At 52.8% G+C, this 16387-nt stretch overlaps 1 protein-coding gene across 2 annotated transcripts in view; it reads left to right on the top strand.

Moving 5' to 3' along the window:
- Sparc (secreted protein acidic and cysteine rich) overlaps window positions 1-13125 on the top strand; it is a 23121-nt gene extending 9996 nt beyond the window's left edge. Inside the window, exons 2-10 of one of the 2 annotated variants that reach the window (XM_023713171.1) lie at window positions 842-911; window positions 2792-2857; window positions 3682-3769; window positions 5311-5432; window positions 7083-7203; window positions 9267-9400; window positions 10018-10166; window positions 11386-11534; window positions 12003-13125. In XM_023713171.1, coding sequence (XP_023568939.1) covers window positions 855-911; window positions 2792-2857; window positions 3682-3769; window positions 5311-5432; window positions 7083-7203; window positions 9267-9400; window positions 10018-10166; window positions 11386-11534; window positions 12003-12031 — 915 coding nt within the window. In that variant the 5' untranslated portion in view covers window positions 842-854 and the 3' untranslated portion in view covers window positions 12032-13125. Of the gene's footprint in view, window positions 1-841; window positions 912-2788; window positions 2858-3681; window positions 3770-5310; window positions 5433-7082; window positions 7204-9266; window positions 9401-10017; window positions 10167-11385; window positions 11535-12002 lie in introns of both variants that reach the window. The other variant, XM_023713170.1, reaches the window with a different exon arrangement.
- The last annotated feature ends 3262 nt before the right edge of the window (window positions 13126-16387 follow it).

The raw sequence follows: 16387 nt of genomic DNA, 5'->3' as shown, positions 1-16387 counted from the left end.
ATATATATATATATAGAGAGAGAGAGAGAGAGAGAGAGAGAGAGAGAGGGAGAGAGAGGGAGAGAGAGAGAGAGAGTACAAAAGAGTATTAAAACAGAAAAATTACAAGTAATACAGAATTTCACTTAACAAAACAATGATTTCACAGTATTTGTTGTAATGCATGCTAGTTCATATTACCAGATTGAATCATTTAAAAAAAAACAAAGACAAAAACCTAAGTACATGTATTTAGAGAGAAGTCTTTAACCCAGGATTGGTGACACACTGCCTTACTTGAGGAGGCTGGGGCAGGAGGATTGCAAGTTTCAGTCCAACGTGGGAAATTTAATGACTTAATGAAACCCTGCCTCAAACATTCAAAAAGGGGGCGGGGGATGGGAGGCTAAGAGGCTGGGGTGGTAGCTCATTGGGACTGTCCCAGGTTCAATCCTCATTACCAAAAAAAGACAACAAAAGAAGACTTTTATACTGTTGCCATAAATGGAAAATTCAGTATACCTAGTTATAAATAGAAGGAAACTGTAAAAGTGAACATGAGGAAAACAAAAGGACTCCATTTAGTTGCAGCTGGGTTCAGCTTCCTGCGTTGGTTGGCAGCGCTGAGCCGGAGGGCTGCAATCTCTGTTGAAAAGGAGGACACATGAGTGTCTGGGGCTTAAGCCAGAGACTTTGTCCTTATATAGTGAGGACTGAACGAATACTGAATGGAACCAGCTTCCACGCCTCCTTCCCCATGACTGAACAAGCGCCATCCAAAGCCCCCCTTGCAAGGCTCAGGAGCTCAGAAGGAGCTGCATGAGGAAACCTCCCTCACCGTTTCCATCTCTCCTCCCTGCAGGGTTCCCAGCACCATGAGGTCCTGGATCTTCTTCCTCCTTTGCCTGGCTGGGAGGGCCTTGGCAGCCCCTGTAAGTACAGAGAGATCCATCTTCTGGTTCTTGCCTTTTGCCAGCTGTAGGGCTTCTGAACCTGCTGACCCCAGGTGCTGAAAAGGGACAAGGACTGCCCCATCTCAAATTAGTTACCATGTTTTAAAATAGTTGGTTTAAAAAAATAATAGTAATCAGTTCTCTTAAGCCAATAAGAGCAGGAGACATGCTGGAGTAAGGTCCAGGGGGTAGAAGTTCCCAGGACGATGTGAAGATGAACCGTGCAGCAGTGAGACCTTCCAGCAGGGCACTAGGAGGTGGCCTCTTCATCTCACAGGGAATCAAGCAGTCAGGGATGCGGGAGGCGGGTACTGGTGGACGAGGTATCAGAAGAGAACCAAGTCCCACAGAGAGAAGGGCTAGACTCACCAGATCCCCACCTGGCCACCTGGGGTGGCGGAGCCAAGGTGGAGGTGTAGACTGTGACAGCAGAGGCTTTGGGAAGACAGGACAAAGGCAGCTCGAGGGCCTGGGAGGTAACAGCCTGTGGGCATGCCGCACCCCAGTGAATTGGCTCAGCAATCTTTGTATCTTGAGGGAATGTGCCAACAAGACTAGAAAAAAATAATTAAGGTGAGTCAGACTGGCTGGGTGCAGAGTGACTGGCAGGACAGTCACTCCCAGGATGGCTTCCAGCAGGACAGGAGTGGCTAACCAAAGCCAGCCTGGGGCCATCCCAGGAGAGGATGAGGAGGACAGGCCCGGCACACAGAGTAGTTTTTTTCATCCCAGGTCTCCTTACTCTTTTTTTTTTTTTTTAACGGAACGGGGGATTGAACTCAGGCCATTGTGTTTGCCAGGCAAGCGCCTCTTCTTTTTTTGTTTCTTAATTTTTTTAAAAAATGTATTTAGTAGAGGGTCTACAGGGTCTCACTACACAGATCAGACTCATAGTGATCCTCCCAAGTGTGGGAATTACAGGGGCCTGCCACCACATCCAGTCTCAATTGCCATCTCAGCACGCCCTGGGGATGGAGCCAGCACAGCAAGCCAGGTATCAAACCTGGGTCCCTATGTCTGCCTAAGCAGGCGCTTTAATCCCCTGAGCTATCTGGCCAGCCCCTTCCTCCCCTTCTTAATGGGAGGTGATTGGTAGACCCAGGCTGTGTTCCTCAGATGGGCAGGTTTTGATAAAAAATTTGGTAAGGTTGGCATTACTTTTTAGAAGCAGCCCCAGCCAACCAGGGGCCTCGAAGTTACCTGCTGTCTCCCCTCTTCTTACTCTAAGTTGAAATGGCAGGAAGGAATTGCCTCATAGAAGTGAAAATCATATCACATCATAAGGAGGATTTGATATCTGCTAAAATTCACGCTGCCCATCCCCTCTGGCTGTCAGTTTTCCTATCTGCACAACTAGAGCAGTTGGTCTGAAGCAGGGCTTTTTAGACTTTGTAGGCATTCAGAGCAGCAGGAATGCTTTCTACGCTAAAGCTCAAATAGACTGGAGATGCAGGCTTCCATTATGCCGTCGAAGACCTCAGAGAGAACGAGAAAGCAGGAGCTCCAGGGGTCTACGTGGAACAGCAGGAAGGAATCGCCCAACAGTAATGATGATAATGTCACACCAGCCAGGCAATAGCTGACAGACCGGCTTTGAGATGCTGCTATTGGAATGAATCTGCACCAAAGCTTTTCCTACCTTGAGAGCGCACGCCTGTGTAAATACAAGATGTGTATCAGCTACATGTAAAGGGAGCCACTCCACATTCTGTGGCTTCTCCTTGGCCCAGTCTCCCAGCACGGAGCCCCTGACGCACAGCCTTGGGAGTTCCTAGCACGTCCCAGCTCAGGGCCATTTCTGAGAAGCTGACTGGGCCCTGAGCTCTCTGCATCTCGCTCTCTTTTGCCAGCAGCAGCAGCAGCAGCAGGAAGCCCTGCCTGATGAGACAGAGGTGGTGGAGGAAACTGTGGCCGAGGTGGCCGAGGTAAGTGGTGTGGACCATGGAGCCCCAGCCCCAGCCCCTTGCTGCCAGCCCCTCCCCTGGGCAGTTCAGACAGGTCTAGTGGGGGTCTTTATGCTGGAGTGAGGCATGTGTCACTCAGCCCTGTGTCCATCCTGGGTGCCTCACACTCCTGAATGCACACCAGGTCTTCTACAGGAGCTGCGGTTCTCAAACATTTTAGCTTTCATTTCTTCTTTCAGAACCACCCCAGTAACCCCCTTCTATAAAACAGATGAAAGGGGATTGCTCAGGTTGTTCAGCAGGGGTAGAGGCTTTGGAATTTTATTTATTTGTTTATTTATATTTTTGCAGTACTAGAGATTGAGCCCAGGCAGGGCCTTCACACTGGGCTGCATCCCCAGCCCTTTCCCAATGTTTTCTTATTTTGAGACAAAGTCTCGCTGAGCTGTCCAGCCTGGGCTCAAGCCCGCAGTCCTCCTGGCCCAGCTTATCAGAGCACTGGGTTACAGGTGTGCACCATGCTTGGCTTTTGGATCCCTTCTTGCCCCGCCAGCTTTGGTGGCCTCCAAGGTATCTCCACAGAATTCTAAGACACTATTAAACACATAAGATGAGGACCACATTCACTTAATAAACTGAAAAAGCAATGCTAAATACAAGGTGAAACCCAGATTCTCCACCTTGGCCTTCGTGCTCTGAGCTGGGTGGGCCTTCGCCACATTTGTGTCTTGCCCCCTTGCTGCTCCCTAGGGGAACTTTCAGGCAAAGGCCCGCTGCCGTGGTCCCCTCTGTGGGTCTGCGATGGGGTGGGGACAATTCCACTCATTCCTGTCCTTCCATTTCAGATGCCTGTGGGTGCCAACCCCGTCCAGGTGGAAGTTGGAGAATTTGAAGACGGCGCTGAGGAGACCGTAGAGGACGTGGTGGCTGAAAGTAGGTCCCTCTCCATGACTTGGCACCTGGGTCTGCTCCTGGCTGCTGGGCCTGGGCCTGGGCCTGACCATGGCCTCTGTGAGGCTCCTACACAAGGAGCTGCAGGGTGGGGTCCTCAGAGGTTGTGGGGAGAGGCTGCTTGGACTGTGGGGCTGGAAATGCCCTCTGGCATCTAGAGCAGGATGTTTTTGCTTTTCTTTTTTTTTGTCCCCTGGAATCTGGAAAGATCTATGTATAGCCAGCACATCCGGGCTAGGAATGCCTGGGAAGGAAGTTCCCTGGCTGGATATGTCCTTCTCCCCTGGCAACTTTTGCCCTACTTCCACAGCTGGGTCCCACATTGCCACTGGGGCCATGGTCAAGCCTGGTCTCTGAGCTCTCCCTGCCCTCTGTCACAGTGTCCCATAGAAGCATTTCTGAGGATAGAGGTCAGGAACTTTCACACTCGCTGGCTTATCTGATTAGCACTCATCCAAGAAAATAAGGCTGTGAGGAAATCAAACCTGACACGACTCATGACGCGTCCCTCAGAGACGGTGCTGGAGATGGGGTGGGCTAGGGGCTCAGGCCTGAGCCGTCGGGCTGAGGCGCCTGTACCCGGGGCTTCGAGAGCAAGCACTTTGCAACTGAACTTGGGGAGCTCCGAAGCCAGGCTCCTCCCGGACAGCTTGTGCAGCTCCTCTGTGCACCAGCCCCCCCATCTCTAATGGGGGAAGGGTGAGATGGGAGGTGCTTGCAGAGCGTCTCAGGTGGGTCACAGCACACAGCATCGAGGGCTTGGGCCACGGCCTGCAGCATGCGTGCCCAATGCAGGATAACTAAAACATCCAGCGTTAGACATCAGGAGGAAATGACTGGGTCAAGTCCTGGTCTCGAGGGGTCCAGACCCCTCTTGGGTGGGGACAGAGGCATGGCTCATGGTGCCCGGAGTGAGTGTGGCACAAAGGTTTCTTGTGGGAGGAGACCCAGATTCCTTCCTGCCCGCGCCCACCACATCCGGTGTTTACCAGGCACAGCTGGGGCCTACTGTCCAGCGTAAGCCTGGGCTCCTCTTCCTCTTCCTTTAGGGACGCTTAAGTCTGCTTTGTTGGACTCGCAGCTCTGTGGAGCCAGGACAACACCCAACTTTCTAAGCCATTCTAGGGGCTGGAGATTTTGCTCAGTGGTACACTGCCTGCCTGGCAAGTGCAAGGTCCTGAGTTCTATTCCTGGTACCAAAAAGAGAGAAATCATCTAAGCCATTCTAGAAAGTCTATCTAGAATCCAAAAATGCCTCCCTAAATGACTCAACTGAGAGCAGAGGTTGCCATCTGCATGGTAACGGGTGTTTCTGGGCCCCAGATTGAGCATCTTACACTGAAAAAGCGCCTGGGCATCACTGACTTGGAATGAACTCTCATCTCTAGACTGAGCCAACTGCTCCCCTAAGCGCTGACTGCTAGAGAGGATGCCCAGACCCTAGAGTAGGGCTCCAGCCACGCGCCTGTGGGGACCAGCGTGTGTGGCTCGGCTCGCTGACCTTATGCTCTGTGTCCCCACAGACCCCTGCCAGAGCCACCACTGCAAACACGGCAAGGTGTGCGAGCTGGATGAGAACAATACCCCCATGTGCGTGTGCCAGGACCCCACTACCTGCCCGGCCCCGGTCGGCGAGTTTGAGAAGGTAAGAACGGGCTACGGCGAGGCGACGAGCCTGGTGCGCAGGGGCACGCAGATCCCTCAGCGCACTTGAGCCAGTGTGTGAGCTGTTTTTTCTAAACAAAAACCTCAGTATTCAGATTTAATTGCAGTGTGGGCATTTGGTGATGAATCAGTGGGTGTGGGCTATAGTTTGGGCCCTCAGTCTCTAAAAGGCTTCCGCCTCTGGGCTGAAGGGCTGGGTCCTTAGCAATCCTGTGTGTCCGCCCAGAAAATGGGCTTCAGTGGTGCTGTGGGGTACCTCTGGGGTGCAGCAGATCCGGGCACAGAGGGAGAGCCGAGCTGAGTTGGATGAGGCGCTGGACTCAGACTCGGGGACTCTAGGATTCTGAGCTGGATGCCAGGCTCTGCGTGTTCTTATCGGAGACTCTGCAGCTTGGCCCCCAAATGTGGGTTCTGGGGCCAGCTTGAAGATTCTCTTTAGATCTCATTAGCTGAGCTGCTGGGTCTCTTCCATCTCGGTTTTCTCGTATCTAAGGAGGGGTTAAAACTTGTCCTTTACTACAGTCCCTAGCAGGGCTGTTGTAGGCATTTGTTAAATAATGCCTGTTGTCTAATAAGCCCCAATAAGTGCTACTTTTGGTCTTTTTGAGACAGGGTCTCACCATGCAGTTCAGGCTGGCCTTGAGCTCACTTTGTAACCCAGGCTGGTCTTGAACTAGCAGCAGTCCTCCTCCTCGGCCTCCCGAGTGCTGGGGTTATAGCTGGGCACCACCATAGCCAGCTGTGATTTGAGCGCATCATTAGGTGGTGCTCAGATGCCAAGGGCTCAGCCCGCAGCTGGACTGAGAGCCAGGCTCTATAACCTGCCTTGGCAAGGATGTCCAGCCGGCTCAAGGGGGAAGGACACAGGCAGAGATGGAGGAACCCGTGTGCTCACGCCTTCCCGTGGGGGTCGGTCACGCAGAGCTCACTCTTGCCTCAGCTGTACACATGCAGCCACCCGTGAGAAGCCCACTTGAGACTCAGCACTGGAGTCTTCACTGGCGACTGGTCCCGTGGGCACCAGGGGGCTATGTGGGTTCCTAGACCCCAGCCTCTCAGAAGGAAAGCAGACAGTAGTCAAAGCGCGTCGCTGTACCCTGCAGCCTGGGCCCCTCGAGCCACCCTGCTCATCAGGGAGAGTGCTGTAACTGTGCAGGACCCCGCTGCCTGGCCCAGCTCCCTTCACTGGTGAGGACCAGCCTGGCCCTGGCTTCCCGAGTATAGCAGTCCCGGGCCTGCTGCACTCTCTCTTTGTTCTTATCCTAGCCCTGTCCCCATCTGTACCTCACCCCTCAAATGTCTCCTATATTTCCTTCCTCGACTCGGTTGTGCCTTTGTTCTGAGAGCAGCCGTGGCTGTCAGTATGGCTGGACACCAGCCTAACGTCCACAGATGTGAGTTCTTTTCCTTTTTTTTTTTTGAGGGTACTGGGTAACAAACTCAGGACCTCACACTTGCCAGGCAGGCACTGAGCAAAATTCCCCGCACTCAGAGTGGGTTTTGTCCCAGCCATGCTGCAGACTGATTGGCCCTTGGTTGGCTGTGTGTCCCCATCTCTGGGTGGACAGAAGTTCCGATACCAGCGTGAGGCCCTGGGACTGAGGGACAGTGCCCTGTGCTTGGCCAACAGGTGTGCAGCAATGACAACAAGACCTTCGACTCTTCCTGCCACTTCTTTGCCACCAAATGCACCCTGGAGGGCACCAAGAAGGGCCACAAACTCCACCTGGACTACATTGGGCCTTGCAAATGTGAGTCTGGCTTCTGGGCTCACTGGCCTCGTGGCACAGGGACCGGGCTCTGAACTGGCACTGATGCAGGCTGTCATCTGGTGCTGTGTGACCTTGGGTGAATCTCTTCCCCTCTCTGAGCCTCAGGGTTCCTGTTTATAAAACAGGATGATTATCTACGAGTAGATTCTTTTCCTCTCTGAGGTTAGGACACAAGAAAGGACCAAGCAACCGTGAAAGCACAAGGTGTAGGAGGATTTCTAGAACTTTCCACTAGCATCTCCTTTCTAATGATTAAGTTCTTTTCTTTTTTCTTTCTTTCTTTTTTTTTTTTTTTTTTTTGGCAGAACTTGGGGGTTGAATTCAGGCCCTTGAGCTTTCCAGGCAAGTGCTCATTCTACTGAGCTATCTCCCCGGCCCATGAAGTTCTTTTCTAATCTCAAAGTTCTCAGACCTTTCCTGCTTCAACACTGTGAATGCTGTCAATCCCAACTTACCCAGTATTTTAGCGAATTCAGCTTGAACACTTTCAATTAGGAGTGTGTCCAACCATTTCTTTTCTTTTCTTTTTATTTTTTTTAAGGTTTCAAAAATTTATTGATAGTACTGATCACAGAAAAAAAATAATAAGATTCCTGATTAAGTATATTCCACTGTCCAGGCAATGGTTATTTTTAAAACTTTATTCATTATTGTCTTGACCATGATTACAAGATGACATTGTCTTGTGACCTCCCAGAGGGTAAAGGTGCTGCAGCTCATGTGCAGCTCCTTACAGTCCTAGCCTGGTCCTCCTCCAGTTCTCCTCCTGGAGTTGTACCTGATTTATTACCTGTCTTCATATGAATCCACTGAGGAATGGGGCGATTCTGCTTTTGCTTCCTGGCCAGGGATCGTTTGGTTCTGAAAGGCTTGTGAGAAGACATGGTGCGGGTAGGAGGCGAGCACACACGCTCGATGGCGGACTGAAGCAGAAGAGCTCTTTCTTTTTTTCTTTTGTACTGGGAATCCAACTCGAGATCTTATGCTTGCCATGCAGGTGCTTGTGCCATTGAGTTACGTCACTGGCCCATCCTTTTCTTTCTTTCTTTGTCTCTTTGAGACAGGGTCTTGCTATGTCTTCAGGCTAACCTTGAGCTCACTCTGCAGCCCAGGCTGACCTTGCACTCCCAACAATCCTCTTGCCTCAGCCTCCCAAGTGCTGGGATTACAGGCATGCACTACCACTGTTCCTGGTCCCATCCGTTTCTTCTAGGTTGGTTTCCACTATTGTCATCTTCTTGGCCCTTTTACTCCATCGCTCCTGTCCACCTCCTTAGGTCATATGACAGCCACAGTCTCCTAGAAACCTGGGAGTTGGTGTTGGGGAAAAAGGACCACAGGGCATAGTGTGGCTCATGGTCAGTGGCTCCGCTGGCCCAGGTGCTGGCCCACGACATCCTCCCTGTCCTTTATGATCCTTGGGACCCCACCTGCTTTTCCAAGACAGCTCCTCCCTCATATCTCTGGGACAGCAGGGGCACTGAGGTGAGCCACTTACCTTTCTCAGGTGTGCAGGCTGCAGAAACAGGGGTGGGGTGGGACAGGGTTCTAATTGGGTTTAGCCTTGTTCTTGTCATTATGGGGCCCAGTGTCCCTTCCCGGTGCACTGAGTCCTCCAGGTGTAGCATTCCAGGATTCTAAGTTCCGAGGGCCAGGACAGAGTCCTTACCTCTAAGAAAGTTCTGGTACTTAAGAGTTCATGGTTCCTTTGTTTTTGCCTGCGGCTGCCAAGCTGGACCTGAGGGAGGGTGTTATTCTCTCTGCACTGGATCTCACTAGTGTGGGCTCCGCAATGCAAGGATCACAGAGGAGGCTGGGAAGGTGCAGGGCCACCGGGGTGAACCGTGTCCCCAGCAGATTGACCAAGGACCTGGAAGCAGCAGCCTAGGCCTTGCACCTTCCCGCCTGGGAAGCGTTTTCCTCCTAGTCCCTTTGCTTGCGGTCCTGGGCAGAGACTGTCTCACAGTGTGCATGGGCGGTGGACGTGACCAGGGCAGGGACAGTGGGGCCTGCACTGATCACCACTGTGTTCTGGGCCCTAGACATCCCCCCCTGCCTGGACTCCGAACTGACTGAATTCCCCCTGCGCATGCGGGACTGGCTCAAGAATGTGCTGGTGACCCTGTATGAAAGGGATGAGGACAACAACCTGTTGACTGAAAAGCAGAAGCTGAAAGTAAGTGGGTCCTTCCCAGCCAGCCCTAGGGTGCCTGCCTGGTGCGCTGGTCTAGGGCTGGCTGAGATTGACCCATCCCGATCTAGCACTGGGCCTCACCAAGCCGGCATCCACCGGCCACTCCTCCAGGGCCAGGACACACGCGGCTCCTCACTGTGCTCAGAGGCTCCTGTGTGCTGTAATCTCAACTGTCTGGGGAGCCCAGCAGTGAGGGGGACTGCTCCCTTTGTTCATCCTGGTGATAGGCACAGAGACACAAACAGCCCTCTTCCTTTTCCTTCTGCGCCTGTGGATCTTGCGCTGTTATGGGCATTTCAAACATTCCCCAGTGCTGATAAAGTGCAGATTCCTCAACCTTTCTCCAGTCCTCGAGAAGCAGGAACTCTGCAGCCATCCTGGGAAGCTGCATCTGACACACTGCCCGGGGATTTCAATGTGGGCAGCCCTAGCGGGTACCCTTGAAGAGCATCAGGGGCTCCGCTTTGGGGAGTGAATACTTTCCTGGCTGTGCCTGCCCCCCAGTGTGAGCTCTGTGTCAGCTTCCCTGAGGAGGGTGGGGCCCAGCTGGCTGGGCAGTCTCCCCTGAGCCCTGGGTCACTGGCATCTCCGCCCCACAGGTGAAGAAGATCCATGAGAACGAGAAGCGCTTGGAGGCCGGAGACCACCCCGTGGAGCTGCTGGCGCGGGACTTCGAGAAGAACTACAACATGTACATCTTCCCCGTGCACTGGCAGTTCAGCCAGCTGGACCAGCATCCCATCGATGGGTAGGACCCCAAGCCCTCCAGAGCACAGTGCCCATCGGGCTTGACCCTGCAGTTATGGTCAGCGGGTGAGGCTGGGAGGCTCCCTGGACACAACCAGAAAGCCTCTTGGTAACTGTGGCACCCATGCTGAGCCCACAGAGTGCCTGGGGCAGGAGGAATGGCATCTCAAGGAAGGAAGCAGGCAGGGCCAGGAGCACTCGTGCCCCTTGGGGCCAAAGGCGGGGTCAGCAGCACTGGAAAGACCACCCAGGTCTTCAAGGGCTGAGGCTTCTGCACAGAGCTATGGGCCAGCTAGGAAGGACCAGATTCCAGGGGTGCTGGGCCTGGGTGGGGTGGCCTGCACTCTCCGATCCTTCTGCAGAAGTGTGGGAGCAGCACAGCCCTCTGGGCGTCTAAGCCCCACTCTGACCCCGTCCCAAGGACCAGCTACCCCCAGAGCTCCTAAGGAGTTCAGAGCTGGTCCTGGCTGCTGGACTCTGGCCTTGCGGGATGGGCAGGTAGCCGGGCAGGGCATGGATGTGCGGCGCGGTCCAGTAGGTGCCCAGCACTGTGCCAGCCAGGACCTTCACGTACCCAGAGCTGACACGTCCTTCTGCTGCTGCCACCTTCTGGCCTGCTCTTGACCCCTGCTCAGCTCCAGCGAGGCTGAGGGGTGACCAGGCTCTCTCGGGCTCTGGGAAGCTCTTGGCCTCTCTTCTCCCAGACCCTGACTGTGGCTGGGATCCAACTGAGCCACTCACTAGGGCTGACAGGGGGAGTCATGGGGGCAATCATCTGGGCCCCACAGGGACGTGAGGCCTGCAGGCAGCTTCCTGACAGGGCTGCGGGGACTGCATCTGGGAATGTGCTACTGCCGGGCTATGGGAGCTGCCGCCTTCTCTCTTGTCTCGAGCAGGAAGTGGGCTTGCTTGAGTCCTTGCACCTTCCTGGGCCTCAGTTTCCCCACTAATATAGTGAAAGGGAATGTTCCGGTTCAAATGTTGTGCAGCTCCTTCCAGGTGTTGGATAGGCTTGGGAGGTCTGGAGTTTAGAAGGGAAGCTGGGGTCACAGTATTCCCTGGAGTCCCTTGGGGGAGGAGTGCTACAGGTCCGAATCAGAGAAGGAGGACCCAGCATCTTGATTCCTTTCCTTCCATGCCATGAGGCGGACTCAATGGCCCTCTGCTCGTGTGTGTGCACTTGCGTGCGCACACTCACACATGCGCCCTCCCGCTTGCAGGTACCTGTCCCACACCGAGCTGGCTCCCCTGCGGGCCCCCCTCATCCCCATGGAGCACTGCACCACCCGCTTTTTTGAGACCTGTGACCTGGACAATGACAAGTACATCGCCCTGGAGGAGTGGGCCGGCTGCTTTGGCATCAAAGAGCGTGAGTATCTTGAGGGTGGGTGGTGGGTGCTGTCTGGCTGTCTGTGTGTCTGTCCGTTGGTGGGCCCTGTCTGTCTCCAGTCTGCTCCACCTGTTGGGTTGACCTTCATCTCTCGGGTCTCCTGGACCCTTTTCTGTCCATCTGAAGCACTGACTGTCCCTCGCCTGCCTCAGGCTAGGGTGGGGGAGGGGTGGGCATGAATCAGGAAGTGAGACTTGGCTGCACATCCTAGAGGCCGGGAGAGACCAGGAGGCAGAGTGGGGAGGCCACCACGGCTTGCTCCTATGGATGGGAAGGAGTCCAGCATGCAGGAAACGCACCTCATTTTATTTTTGTTTTGGTGGAACCGGAGAATGAACTCAGGGATTGAACTCAGGCCCTTGCGCTTGCCAGGGAAGCGCTTATTCTACTGCGCCATCTCCCCAGCCCAGCCCCTCATTTTAAATTGTCTCTTTTCTTGCTTTACAGAGGATATCGACAAAGATCTTGTGATCTAAACCCAGCCTCCTCCCGCACAACCGGATTCTCTCTCTTTGACCTGTCCCTTCCTGTTCCCCCCGCCCCCAAAGTTTAAAATGTTTGGATGGTTTGTCGTTCCGCCTGGGGATAAGGTGCTAACATAGATTTATATGAATACATTAACGGTGCTAAACATGGAAATCGTAGCCCAAGCCTTGACACTCACTTGTAACTCGACTGAGGAGCCCTTTGGCTCACCCATTAACAGTCCTGCCACTTTTTTCTTGCCATTTGCAGCACTGGCCAGGGGCTTCCTGGCTGTGGCGACATTCACCAACTCTAGCCTGCCTCACACACTGCATCCTCAGATCTTTTCTGTTGCTCTGCTTGAAGCTAGTATTCACCCAGTCGGACTTGGCATTGACTTTAGTTCATAGGGTTTGGGGTGCGTGGGGTCTTCCCAGGTGGCTGCAGGGGGCTAAAGAGAAGTAACAGACAAGATGTCGGCAAGAGTGTTTTGGGGGCTAGAGGATCAGTGGTAAGGGAGATCCCCGTGGAACCTGCCAAGCAGACCCAGAGAGAGCAGGGCTTGTCTGCGCAGGCTTGGCCGAGAGAGACGCAGGCGCCCACGTACGCCCCGCTCTTCAGCGTCACCTCCCGCGCTCGTCAGGCTGTTCATTTAAACTTTTGGGAGCCGTGGCCGTGAGTTCTCTGCAGGGTAGATGAGCACGTCCCACAGGGTTTCTTCCCTCCTCCCTCCTTTGGAGACTTCAGGCTTCTTCTCAGGGGCTCCGCGGGCTGGGAGACTGTTGGAGGCACACAGGCCAATCCAGAGTGAGGCGTAGAAAGGTGTAAGGAAGAGAAAGTGGAGCTGGTGAATTGGTTGTATCTTTCCTTTCATATTTAGGCTGTCATACGTGTTCTAGCATGTTCCTGCTTTTCTTTCCCCCTTCCATCTCCTATCAATCAGAGAAACTTCAGAGTCATTGGGATGGTCGGATCTCACAGGCTGAGAACTTGTTCACCTCCAAGCATTTCATGAAAAAGCTGCTTCTTATCAGGCAAACTCTCTCCAAGATGTGAAGAGTTTGACAAATCTTTCAAAATAAAAAGTAACGACTTAGAAACTGCCTTCCGGGGTGAATTTGCCTCTGTCTCTGTCTCAGCCGCATTATTACCCGCCCCTCCCCACGGGTGCATCTGGCTGCAGCAACGCAGGCAGGCTCTGCTTCTGTACACAGACCTGGGCCCCGGGCGGCGCACGCCAGAGGCGCGCCTCCTGTGAGCCCCGATTCAGCAGCTGCTCAGACGGCAGGACCTGCGGCCTCCCCCGTTTTCATGACTACACTTCATTTTTAGCACCAGGCTAAGTAGCAATCTTCTTTCATGAATCACATTTGTTCATTCATTTATTCAACAAATACTCAGGTATCTGTTGGCATACCAGGTTCCAAGCCAGGCACTGGGGACACAGTTGTGACAGAACAGACAAAACCTTTGTTCCTTTGTTCCTCTCCTCCAGGAGAGGAGCTGTTAAATAATGGCACAATTATATATAAGTTGCAAGATGTCATAGGTGCAAGAAAAGAAGAGGATAAGACATTGTGGGTGTGTACAACAGCATAACAGAGTCCTAGTATATTATTATAACATTATCTTAGTTACATATGAGTTATTTATCAGAGGCAGTTTTATGTTACACTTGATACATTCATTGTACATTTGGTATTATCCTAGCGTCCCACAGTCCCCTGAGGTACTCACCATTTATGTGTGACTGGATTTAGATTTTTTATTATTTATTGGTTTTGTATTTAATACAGGGTCTACAGGGTCTCACTACTAGATCGGACTCATAGTGATCCACCTGTTTACAGCCTCCCAAGCACTGGGATTACAGGCGGTGTCACCAAGCGCAGTGTCAATTGTTGTATCAGTGTGCCCAGGGGTAGGGCCAGCACGGCAGGCCTGGGGATTGAATCCTCCAACCCCTGCACCTGCTTGCAGGTGCTTTAATCTGCTGAGCTATTTGGCCAGCCCTTGAGTTATTCATTGGAGGCAGTATTATGTTATAATAGATACATTGTACATTTGGTATCCTAGCATCCCACAGTCCCCTGTGGTAGCCACCACCTATGTGTGACTGTTTGGATTGATTTTATTTATTTTGTATTTAGTACAGGGTCTACAACATTTCACTACACAGATCGGACTTGTAATGATCCTCCTGTTTTCAGCCTCCCAAGTGCTGGGATTACAGGCATGTCTACCACCACGCCCAATCTCAATCTTGGTCTCAGCATGCCCCCAAGGCGAGGCCAGCATGGCACGGTGGGGATTGAACCCTGGCCCCTGTACCTTCTAAGTAGGGACTTTAGTCTGCTGAGCTATTTGGCTGGCCCTGGACTTAGATTTTAAGTTCCTTAGTCACTGGCCACATTTCAAAGGTTGACAGCACGGTCCATTGGTAGAACAGGGCAGATCTAAAGCATGCTTGTCATCACAGAATGTTCTATTGGGCATCACCCTTCTAGCTCATTAGAAATCTGGCTCACCTTACTAAATAATTTTTATTAATACATGTGTACAGTGCATGATTTCATTCATCGTGGGAAGTTGGCACATGTGTGGGACACACCTTAGCTCTATTTTCTTTCTTTCTCTTTTTCTTTTTTTGTTTGGCATAACCAGGGACTAAACTCAGGCCCTTGCACTTGGCAGGGAAGCACTTATTCTACTGAGCCATCTCCCCGGCCCCTCCTAGCTCTATTTTCATCTCCTCTCTCCACCTCTTGGTCCCTTTTCCAAAGAGCTTGTGTGTCACACCAGCAAGACAGTTCAGGGCCAAAACAGCTCAGTTGCAGTGGGCCACACAGCAGGGTCCTTAAGTGACAAGCCAAGAAGTTGTTTCCCCCATCTTATATTTGAGATTACTTAAGTTACACAATCACTAAGAAGAAAAGAAAGCACCAGCTGGCTTTGGATGTCATCTTGTGCATAATGGCAGAGAGACAAAGGAAGGATCGGCCAGTTAGGGCCTGACGTGGTCCCAGCAGGATCTGAGCCTAGTCACCTATGGATGTGGCAGAGAAGGACGGAAGTGAATGTGGGTGCTGTGTGTTCACTGACTCCACGGCTCTGAGGTCCCTGTGACACCAGCCCATGGTCTCGCGAGGAAGGCAGGTAGGGCCTCGCTTCCCCAGGGCCTGCATTCTGGCTTGGCAGACAGAGCACATACTATCTACACACTCACTCACCAACACCAGATAGTGATGTTACAGGGGTGACAGCAGAACCTCTATGAAATAAGGGAAACATTACTGCTCCCAACCTGCTAGATGGCTGACACACCAACTTTGTGCTCTCTAAACACCACAGAGTGAAATCTAGGAACAATAGAGGTTGAGTGTAGCAAGATATTCCTCGAGAGGGAAAGATATAGTTCCTGAGAGGCAGGAGAGACCTGAATGGGCTGCCCAGGCCCCCACTACCTTTTATAGAGTGAGACCCACGTGGGTGCAAAGTGCGCTCCAGTCATTACCAACCAATAAGATGCCACGTACAGCTGCTGAGGCAATACTGATCCAATGGGGAAGGAGGTCACGTAACTAGGGTACATGGAAAGAACAAAGACTTCCAGGAAATGATGGGTCCAGAGGTCTTGGTCACCCACTGGGGCGACTGATGGCTATCTGGGCTGCCTTGGGCCTGGTGTTTATCCTTCGGGGAAGTACACAGCCCTGGTCAGCTCCTCTTTCTCACGAGGCCTGGTCTCCCGCAGCTGCGTCTCCAGCCATTGTTGGGATGGGCTTCACCTTTGTCCTGGCTCTCGAGGGCCCAGCCCTAGCTGACTGCCTGCAATATTCCTGCCAGGCCTAGCTGTCTACAGTGATGCGACAAAGCAGGGAACAGTCATGGGAAATGACACGTCATGACCAGTGCCACCACACGTAGGGTGGGAGACATGAGCTTGGCCCTCTGGAGGGAGGATGCAGGCTTGCATGCTGCTCAGCCCCGGCGGTCATGCCACCAGCTCGTCTCTGCCTCCGGCTTCCTGAAGTGCGGCGAGGTTGGGTGAGCAGGCCTTGTAACAAGGCAGTGAGGAAGGGGTGCTGGAACCTAGAGCGCTCACCCCCATGTCCGTCTGTGGTGGAGCTGACCACGCCTTCAGGACCTAGAATTCCTACAGGCAGTGTTCCATTCCCACATCCTTCATCTGTCCTTGCCTGCCTTTAACCACTTGCTGAATGCGGTGGTGTACACCTGTAACCCCGGCACTCAGGAGGCTGAGACAGGAGAATTGTTGTAAGTTTGAGAGCAGCCTGGGCTACAAAGTGAGCTCAAGGAAAGCCTGAACTGGATATCAAGACCATGCCTTAAAAAAAAAAAAAAAA

Source organism: Octodon degus, unplaced genomic scaffold, assembly GCF_000260255.1.
Source record: "Octodon degus isolate 3935 unplaced genomic scaffold, OctDeg1.0 scaffold00029, whole genome shotgun sequence".
In the NCBI taxonomy this organism is placed as follows: domain Eukaryota; kingdom Metazoa; phylum Chordata; class Mammalia; order Rodentia; family Octodontidae; genus Octodon; species Octodon degus.
This window is presented reverse-complemented; position numbering and strand designations above follow the sequence as displayed.